Source organism: Clarias gariepinus, chromosome 24, assembly GCF_024256425.1.
Source record: "Clarias gariepinus isolate MV-2021 ecotype Netherlands chromosome 24, CGAR_prim_01v2, whole genome shotgun sequence".
Classification (NCBI taxonomy): domain Eukaryota; kingdom Metazoa; phylum Chordata; class Actinopteri; order Siluriformes; family Clariidae; genus Clarias; species Clarias gariepinus.
Window position 1 is genome coordinate 17,441,060 of NC_071123.1, and position 10,352 is coordinate 17,451,411.

At 40.6% G+C, this 10,352-nt stretch overlaps 3 protein-coding genes across 3 annotated transcripts; 2 read left to right on the plus strand and 1 right to left on the minus strand.

Annotated features, from left to right (window-relative positions):
* The first annotated feature begins 253 nt into the window (after positions 1 to 253).
* On the plus strand, positions 254 to 3,232 carry cfap68 (cilia and flagella associated protein 68). The gene is made up of 3 exons (XM_053486004.1): positions 254 to 585; positions 2,795 to 2,864; positions 2,988 to 3,232. The coding sequence occupies exons 1-3, from the start codon at positions 370 to 372 to the stop codon at positions 3,113 to 3,115; spliced, it is 414 nt and encodes a 137-aa protein (XP_053341979.1). The 5' UTR covers positions 254 to 369; the 3' UTR covers positions 3,116 to 3,232.
* A 938-nt stretch (positions 3,233 to 4,170) lies between these two features.
* cryabb (crystallin, alpha B, b) lies at positions 4,171 to 6,465 on the minus strand. Its single transcript, XM_053485573.1, has 3 exons — positions 6,217 to 6,465; positions 5,720 to 5,842; positions 4,171 to 5,608 (listed from the first exon to the last, which is right to left on the minus strand). The coding sequence occupies exons 1-3, from the start codon at positions 6,406 to 6,408 to the stop codon at positions 5,405 to 5,407; spliced, it is 519 nt and encodes a 172-aa protein (XP_053341548.1). The 5' UTR covers positions 6,409 to 6,465; the 3' UTR covers positions 4,171 to 5,404.
* A 1,135-nt stretch (positions 6,466 to 7,600) lies between these two features.
* Positions 7,601 to 10,140, plus strand: hspb2 (heat shock protein, alpha-crystallin-related, b2). Its single transcript, XM_053485921.1, has 2 exons — positions 7,601 to 7,826; positions 9,584 to 10,140. Exons 1-2 carry the CDS (start codon positions 7,733 to 7,735, stop codon positions 9,997 to 9,999), a joined length of 510 nt encoding a protein of 169 aa, XP_053341896.1. The 5' UTR covers positions 7,601 to 7,732; the 3' UTR covers positions 10,000 to 10,140.
* Positions 10,141 to 10,352: the final 212 nt, after the last annotated feature.

Sequence of the window (10,352 nt, forward strand, 5' to 3'; positions counted from 1 at the left end):
AAAATTTTTTTGTATATTGTATAACAAACTCCTGCAAAAGAAATGGTCCCCAAAATAACTATTATAAGCCAATTTTTCACGAATGGGCTTGATGACTGTCACGTGACTATGTTATTATAGTAGTAATGTGGCCCTACAGCGCTGATCCCCTGTAAGGCCACTTATATAGGAAGGTGGAAGCTGCCACGTGAGCAGCACGTGAGCTTCTGTGGTAACCATAGGAACGAATGACTACAACGCAAGGTGCGCGAGAGCTTTCTTCTTCGTTAGGGGGAGTCTCAAATCCAATTAATCATTTTTTAATTATTGTTTATCTATAGCTATTTAATTATAATATTAAGTAACTTTAACAAAATAGCCGGTTCAGGGATGGAAAGCAGCACACCTTTTTACTACATGACTCGCGCTTCCGGTCACGGTGAAGTCTGGACTGATTTCACTGAAGACGCCAAGTTCGCTCAGTATGGCTGGCGCTGCACTAGGAACGAGGACGCCTATTCAGTCGCTACACTGGTCGGAAACTGGTCAGAAAAACGCTTCGACATCGGTAGAGCAAAAGCATTACGGCGCCCTCTGCCGTCCCAGGTTTGTAAGTGCTCTTAACTGAACATTACCATAATGTACAGTACAGCCGTGGCTGTATGACACTAATATAATTTTTCCTATAGCTGCTAAAACAGTGAGCTGCTTCACTGTTTTTAGATCTTTTTGGCAAATGTTACTCTGGTATACAGAAATTTGTTTGCAAGCATTTCATAAGTGTCATTGTCATAATGTTTTACATTTTTTAATAGAGTCAATATTTGCAGTGTTGGCCTTTCTTTTTAAAGATCTCTCTAGTTCACCCTGACATGCTGTCAATCAACCTCTGGGCCACATCCTGATCGATGGCAGTCCGTTCTTGCATAATCAATGCTTGGAGTTTCTCAGAATTTGTGGGATTTTTGATTGTCCACCCGCCTCTAGAGGATCAACCACAAGTTCTCACCAGGATTAAGATCTGTGGTGTTTTTTGGCCATGGACCCAAAACATCAAGGTTTTGTTCCCCAAGCCACTTTTGCCTTATGAAAAGGTGCATCATCATGCTGGAAAAGGCATTGTAAAATTTCTCTCTCAGGATGTTTTTGTTCCATTCTATATTCATGGCTGTGTTCTTAGGCAAAATTGTGACACATTAATGATCTCAGGGTGCTTTACTGTTGGCCTGACACACAGGACTAATGGTAACGGGCACCTTAATCATTTCAAGAAGTGCAGCAAAGAAGCCAGGACAAAGATCAGAGACAGACTCAGACAGTCATTTTCTCTGATGAATCCCCTTTCTGATTGTTTGGGGCATCTGGAATATAAGCTTGGCCAGAGAAGAAAAGGTGAGCGCCACCATCAGTCCTGTGTTATGTAAAGTATTCTGAGACTATTCATGTAAGAGGTCGGTTCTCAGCCAAGGGAATAGGCCCACTCACAATTTTGCCTAAGCCTTTGACACTTATGAAATGCTTGTAATTAAACTTTAGTATACCAGAGTAACATCTGGCAAAAATATCTAAAAACATTGAAGCTGCAGACTTTGTGAAAATTAATATTTGTGTCATTCTCAAAATTGGCCATGGCTGTACTGTATATGTGGTTCTTCCCTTAACTGCCACAAAGTTGGAAACATACAGTGTGATTTAGCATTACAGTTTTCTGTAAATCCTGTACCAGCATGAAAGATCAATCAAGATCCAAGGTTGGAGTGGAAGAGCCCAGGCCCGAGTGTTCACATCATTTGTTTAAACTTTTGGAATACCAATTTCATCCCCAGGTCTCCTTATCTAAAAAGAAATAGAAAAAATAGGGGGGAGATATATCTGTTGTTTCTGTAGCAGTTACTTACGGGGTCAGGTTGCCAGTTCGAACCTGATTATATCTGAGCACTTGGGGTGAAGAATCCTGCTCAAGGGTCCAACAGTGGCTCGAACCGGGAACCTCCTGATCAGCAGTCTAAAACCCTAACCCATACAATAGTAAGGATTAACTGATTTAATAAAATTTATCAAGCATCAAACTTATTTAGCATTTATATTGTTAAGAGATGTGGTTCATGGTGGCTTTTCAGCAGAAAGTAGATTCACATCATGATTAGTCTTTTAATAATGTACAGGATTTGCCCTACAAGTCTCTGTGTGAATGTAGTTGGGTTTTACTCTAGAAACAATAATGATATAAAAACCTGTGGTTTTAATTACAGCTGGGCTTGGCATTGAGATTGCTTTCATGCCAGATTAATTATCGTCTCCTAACTGCTAGAGATTTCAACAGCACCATGCCATAATATTGCCTAATTATCATACTGTAAATGCTACAGCTAGTGTTTTGACCTTTGAGTCTTGAATGAAATGGAATGGGGTGTATAAATTAAATTATAAAACATTAATGCATGGCACAGTATGTACTAAGGCGTTGTTGTAGACTGTCCTTCTGATTGTCATTTCATTTTGTATAGGGCTATATAAATAAATGTTGATTTGTTGATTTGATTTGATTATAAACGAGGAGGTGCAAGTCTTGTGACATCACAGGCCTTTGTGTATAAATAGCAGGGGTTTTCCAACATCTGAGCCAAATAAAAAAAAACAAACAAACGAATGAGTCATGATAGGTATTGATTTATTCCCCATGTCCACTCATCAAGGCTTAAACACCGTGAGACATTTAACCTGACGTGCTTTATTAATATATTTTCTTTTTTATACACATATTGTTTTATTTTGTTTCGTTTTTAAAAGATTCACTTAAAATCTCTTCCTGCAGTTTTCTCACTACTATGACACCACATACTCCTCCACCTACAACAAGGAAGATAAAACACCAGTTTACAGTGGTAAGCATTAACATGTTTTATAAGTCTTATTATTATAAAAAATTATGTTTAAATTAAACAATCAATGGTTTAACTGACGAATAAATATCACTAGTTAATTAAGCTTGTTTCCTGATGTTACAGCTTTTAAGAAAGAGCCCAGAAGCTTCCCGGGTCACCAGCCTGAATTGGACCCACCTCACACCAAGTGTGCGCCAAACTCCTGCTACAGATTGGACTTTGGTAGGCATCACTCACCCGGGAAGCCCTGATCAGTTATCCTGGAAATTATTATGAAAACCAGTTGTAGCCTCTTGATAAAGTCACATCTTTCCTATGAGTACACGTCTGTATTGCGTCAAGAGCAAATAAAGATGTTAAAAGTGCAACAGTTGATTATTAAAATTTTTTTACTAGGAAAAAAAAAATCTTGGAAATACAGATGTGTCTGAAAGCCTGTTTGAAAAATTGCAGTCCGGTCTGTTTACACGAGCCTCCTATCAGTCTTTTTATAGACACCACCCAAACAGCTTAATTTCACCTCCACCACAAGCTGGCAGAGAGTGTAAGCAAAAAAAAAAGTTGCACACACAGTCATGGACACATATGGACAGTAAATTCAGTTTGTATAAAGTGTTTGCTAGCTAACGTTTCCATGTAGCCACTCCAGTTATATTAAAACTCCTGTTGGCCGCGCTGTCTTATCAGCACTTTCCATTCAAGGCTACTGTCTCCCCATGTGAATGTGTTACATCAGTTCATGTGTAACTGCGGTGCAAGCAATAATGGACGCCCCACTTGTGATTTGCATGATCAATTTGTAGAGTGATAATTGTAGAGTATTTAGAATCAATTTGTAAAGTATTAGCCTTAAAAATTCGTGTGCATTGTTCGGTCAATAATATTGGAAACTAATTAGCATGCCATTAATAATGACATGGTTCTTACTATAAAAAGTGCTGTAAAAAAGTATTTGCCCCTTTCTGATTCAGTATTACATGATGATTTCATTTATTAAAGGAACAAGCTGTCTAAACCTGCCTGGCCCTAATATTTTATGAAAAAAATAAAATAACTAAAAATCAGGAAGGGGGCAAATACTTTTTCACAGCACTCAATTTCCTTTCTCTGGTTAGCTCTTAATTAAGTTGGTATACAATACTTGTACTATCATTACTTCTCATATCATTACACATTGTGATGTGTTAATAATGCATTACACGTTACCTACCCACAGACTGCATCGCTTACTTTTTAGTATTGGCACCCGTTAGTTTTTACACGTTTATGTATAGAAATAAAAAAAAGAGACCCACTCTAGTCGTGCTTCATCTTTAAATGACCACAGGATTTATTAATAGCTTGCAGCCATAAGTATACACACAGAATTAAAAAGTTATAGTTACATACTGTATTGCTTAGTGGTGTGGTGTGAAAAGTCAGGAATGTTAAAGCAAGAGATTAAACAAAACAATAGTATTTAGGCCTTTTTTGCACCAATCTGAGACCAGTTTAGTGATTTGCTCTTATTATGACGTTTCATACTAAAATAACATGGGAAAGCAGAAGAAAAGCCATGTTGACTCAACCTCGACTTGTGTGCTCCCTCACATTTGTTCCTCTTTAGGTATTTAGTATGTCATGTTGAACACAGAGAACTTGAGAGAAATTAGCTGTACGAAATCCTGGTTTTAGCACAACGTTGTGACAAAAACAAGTGACTCAAGAACGGCCTTTGTTTTTAGCAGCTTTGTCAGTGATGCTATTATGAGGTGGTGCTCTGGCAAAAGTAAAAAAACCTTTAACTCATAAGCACCATCCCAAACGTGTACACGGGACAAACACACCACTCAAGTACTCGTTTTAAGTTACGCATTTTAACGAATGCCAAAAAAGTGAGACATTATTAAAAAATCTTATTAAATCTTCTATTTAGTTGTCATGCTTTCAAAACCACTATCACTACAAGGTTTCCTCCAAGGTTCCATTCCTCATACAGAGCCTGTTTGGAGCAGAAAGATGTCATTTTCTTCACACCAGCATTTGCTCTTCCCCTCACAACCTGCATCTGATCTCTTTGTAGTGTCTGAGACATAAGACATGAGAACATGAGACATACAGTAAGATCACTGAATAAACTTCCTTTTTCTAATACCACAGAGCTCATCTCCCGTTCTATTCATTCGAAACACAAAAACGTGGACTTCTTTTGAGAAACGAGATTATAGGTTTGGAAGTTCTGTCATGCTATTATTTCTCGTTTTCATCACGACGATTGCTCTGGCTTCCTACACGCAAACCCTCACCAGCTCTATGCAGCCATTGTTTGGACAATGGGCCTTTTGTTTGGCGGATGCCGTCTATGACTAGTGGCCGTGCAGTGTAAACAAAACTCCAGTGGTTTAAATCAATTTAACATCAGGTTGTAAAAGAGAAACCTTTTAGCCATAAAATGAACAGGTCAATCTTTATCTCCTAATAGTGGAGTGTAAGTGCAGGGGTGCGCAGTGGATCAGCAGGACGAACACCACACCGGTAACAGTGTTGAAGACGTTGGAGCTTTACTTCTTCTGTGAGCCAGACACCACAGACTTGTCTTCGCGAGTGATGGTAATAGAGCGCTCGGGGGCATCAGAGGGCTTGCGAGGTGCCGTGATGGTCAGGACGCCATCAGAGGACAGAGATGACGTGATGCTGGTCGGGTCAACGCCAGACGGGACACGGTATTTCCGGTGGAACTCTCGTGAGACGAACCCGTGGTCATCCTGCAAGACATGAGACACATTTGGAAATCTCCGTTAGTACTATTCATATTTTGAAATATTCATCTTTATCGCTTTAGGCTGGCGATTGTATTTTTTAGCTTGTAGCTTTACCTGGCGATCCTCATGTTTGGCGTGAACTTCGATGTAATCTCCGCTGACCTTTACCCCCAGTTCCTCGGGTGTGAAATGCTTCACGTCCAAATTGATGGTAAAACGGTCCTTTTCCATTTTCATCTAAAAATGAGAAAATGGAAGGTACACATGTGAAATCGCATAATTATGCTAGCACATGCCACAGTGGAATCATTTAATTTGAAAGAATGATTGATCTCAATGTTGACCTTTCTTTTGTAGAAAGAAAAGCACTGCATGTAACTAAGGAGAAAATGTTTGAACAATACAACCTGAATGCACTGTTATACAGGAAACCATTCCATTATTGTAATATGTTGTAGAATATAAGCGTTGCTTCAATGACAGGAAGATCCACAAAAGAATCCTTCTTAAAAACATTTCCATATTAGTTCCTGTAGTCAGTTATTACCAGAACCAAACCAGAGAGGAAGGGGAAAGAGAGAGAGAGAATACATATTGGATTTTAAACTCACCTCAGAAAGCCCACTCTCCACCCAGCTGGGCCAGCGAAAGAAAGAAGGGCGTGGACAGTATACCGAAGGATAGGGTGCCAAAACCTCGCTCTCTGAGACGTGCTCCCCAAAATGTTGATCGAAGATCCGGCTGGGAAAGAAGGACTGCCAGAAAGAGCGGCGGAACCAAGGATGCTGGATGGCGATGTCCATTTTGTATCTAAACAGCACCTCAGATACAACCCGGTGCCTGTCCTGAGTTTCCGCTTATATACACTACTGGTGACAGCAACAGAGACGTGGCCTGGATCTTTCTGGAACAATGATGTAAACTGTTTGCTTCTCACCCCCCCCATCCCACCCCATTCTGCCTGTCCCACACTCCTCTCTCAGTTGTCTTGCCCCCCCTCGTCTTCCAAACACCTCTCCTGGTATTTATCTAAACCAGCGGTCCGATTTCATTCGAAAAAGACACTGGAGGGATTATGCCACAGGCTTTAAATAGGAAAAACTTTGCCATGTAGGATTGAGAGTACCCAATGGACTTTGGCTTTCTTGGCACAAATACTGTAAACCCAGCAAGCTTGCTCTGTGCCAGGGAAGATTAAGCTGTCGGTGCCCTGACATAAGGTCTGAGCTCCCTTTGAGACCTTTTGTTTTTGGCAGAGCACTGGTTGCGAGGCATGTTTGTTTGGTCCATGGTGCTGGGATCATTCTGCATAGTCACCCTCCACAGAGTGTGAACTCAGTTCCAAAGAAGCATTTACTGATGCCTGACAGCTGCAGAGGGCTTAATCAGTCTGGCACAAGCACCCAGGATAGGGCCAATGCCCGATCAGCTTTACAAAAGAATGGAACAAATGTTCTAATTTAAATTTCAAGTTAATTGTATATAAATAGATTAACCAACTCCCAGTGACTTGTATTATTTAATATTTTAAATATTACGTAGCTCATACAGATCTGCTGTTGATTTAAATACCCAGGTATCACAAGAGCTCCCATGGTCCCATGTGACCAAATCTGGTATTTCTGTGACCCATATTTTGAGTCTTAGCCAGCTTCTTTAACTTCAGAACTACTGCTGGTTATCATAACATTCAATGTCATTAATTTCATTGCCCCAATTTAGTGGTGTGTGACTGCACTAAGACCCAACAAAACAGAAGCAGGTGGGCTGATATGAACGTGGCATGCAATGATCCTTAAGATAAAATCATGCATCCTAAACAATTTTCCAAGGATACATATTAAAAGTCCCCTACAATATTCTTCTGCTAGGAGAACATGAGGAACCAAGTCTGTTTGGGTTTCCAGTATCGTTCAGCATCTGCCCCCTGTAGGCCTTGCTGTACAAGCCACAACCTATTTCTAGACCCGGTTTGTCACCCTTACCGAGTCACAAGCTTACAGTCTCTTTGCCCTGCACCTTATCTGCACCCTCTTTGCCATCTTGCCTCACTGTCAGACTTCCCGAATAACCAGAAAGATCTTCTTCTTCTTTCTTTCACAAAGGATACCTGCGTTTTGTTTCAGCATGGCTGACCGCACCGTTCCCCATGCATACCCTATGAGTGTCAATTATGAGATGTGCACTCCGGCTCGGATATATGACCAAAACTTTGCAGAAGGTAAGCGATCCATCATGGGATAACCAGCGCTTATAAAAATGTACGGGAACAGCATGAGGCTTTGGGAGTACATTTGGGGAGGTTTGTATTACGCTTATATGCAATAAAATGTTTGAAAAGTAACTTGTAACTTGTTCTTTCTAGTAACCTGTTCTAAATCTTGTTTTTAGAAGGTTGCTTTGAAAAGCCAACATCGATTATAAAATGAGACATTGGTGTCTAATAGGTACACACTTGTATGCTTCTTACCACAAACGACAATATTCCATGATATCCTGCCAATTTAATACAAACAGAATGCCACTCATAAAACACAAATTGGTGCCAAAGGATCTGCATAACATGCGCCAAATTAAATAACAAATGCTTAAGCTGCCATCCACCATGACAGTGTGTTATACTTGAACGAAATATAACCCCTAGACTGTGGCCTATATTTAGTTCTACATGTGACCGTACAAAAATAGCCTTCTATCTAGTGCAAGTTGACATATCAAGGCCTGAACAAATATTTAACTCAAGCCTGTAAGGCAAAGTCAAAATTGAAATGGTGCCAATCAAGCCTGATTCCTGATCTGTGGCAGACAGCAATTATTGTAAATAGATCTGACCCGGGTGCTTCCGGTGACATAAGAGAGGCAGGAGTTTCTGTTTAGATCGTGGTGTCAGGCTCCAGCAATAAACAGCTAATCTGCATCTTACAGCATGGTGTTCACTGACCAGGGTGTCACTGTTTTCAACATCAGCTTGTGGGATGAAGTATTTCTTCATGTGGCAAACCTCCTTTTTTGCCAGGATACATTTTTTCACTCCCAAATTCCTCCATCCACCAGGGAAGTATGTGTGGAATGTGTTACCTAATAAACCTAGTCAAAGCAAGTGCTATGAACCAGAAACAGTTTGAATCCTGTTTGACGAAGCAGATTAAACATGATGAACTCGTTAAAAAGTATGTGGTTTAGAGCATCTTTTGACACGGATCCCAGAAGATCTAGTAGACAACAGGATATTGTCTTTTGTTTTTTTTTTTTTAGATTGATTCAGACTATTACAAACATGGGTGGCTTAGTGGTTAGCACTGTCGCCTTGCACCGCCAGGGTCGGGGTTCAATTCCTGCCTTGGTTTGTTTTCTGTGGGCACCAAAAGACATGCAGATTAATCTAATCGGCGTTCCCAAAATTGCCCGTTGTTTGTAAATGTTGAGGTCCTACCATGACTGTTGTTGTCGTTAGTCTTTCGGGTGCTCCCGGCAAGGGCTCGCCACAGAGGAATACCCGGTGCGCACAACAACTTGGCATAGGTTTTATGCCGGATGCCCATCCTGACGCAACACTTCCATTTTATCCGGGCTTGGGACCGGCACTGCATCCAGTGGCTGGGGGGTTTGGGCACTGGCTGGGAATCGAACCCAGGCCTTCCGCCTGGCAGGCAAAACACCTACCACTGAGCCACCAGTGCAGGTCCTACCATGACTGTAATAATGGAAATAAATACAATTGGCCTTCATGGTCCGTAGTTGGACTACAGGTCATTAGATAGATTAACAGTTTAGTTTAAAGGTCCTGCTTCATATCACTTACTATCTTTCTTGTTAGTCTATCTACCTGGGTGTGGTGATCCAAATTACATAATCTCTAATAAACATAAATCAGTGCTTCGAGATAAACTGACTGTTCGAGCTAGGATTAAGCATGATCTTTGTCCATAATGCAAAATCATGTATTTTACTGTAGTTTCACTCTTCTCTTCTGTACAGCATTAAGTCCTCAGGACCTGATGGCTCCGGTGCTGTACCACGGATACTACATCCGTCCCCGCATCAACAAACAGCTGGACAGGGGGTTCTCGCAGGTGGACAGCGACGACGACTGGTATCGCGTTCTACTAGATGTTTGTCAGTTCACGCCGGATGAGCTGAATGTGCGAACAGTGGATAATCTCCTGGAGGTGACTGGGAGACATACGCAGAGGATGGACCAACACGGCTTTGTTGCCAGAGAGTTCACACGCACCTACATTCTTCCTATTGGTGTCGACCCCCTGCTTCTGCAAGTGTCTATATCTCATGATGGGATTATGTGTATCCAAGCACCAAGGGAGGTCCAGAATCTAGAAGCTAAAGTCAATCAGCTCAAAATCAGAGTGGACAAGAAGGGAGGAAAGAGCTGCTGAAGCGGACTGATACACCCTTACTGAAAAGGGATCTAAATTTGACAATGCAGTATTGTACTGTAAATGTTCTACAGTCTTTATTACATTAAATTTGTACCTCGATCCATTGGATTTGAAATTAAATAATTGCTTTGGGTTTAATTCAAGTACATTTTGGTCTACATTCATATTGACAGAATATTTATCTAAATTCTTGAAGTTTCCTACCAAATTTTTTTTATTAAAATTGCCTGATAAATCTTTTTTTAAAGTGCCACTTTTACACTTGTAATACAGCAATGCGTGAATAGGTCTTTCCTTTCACATCTTACTAATGCATGAATCTACAGAAACTCTATAGAAAACTGTAGTCC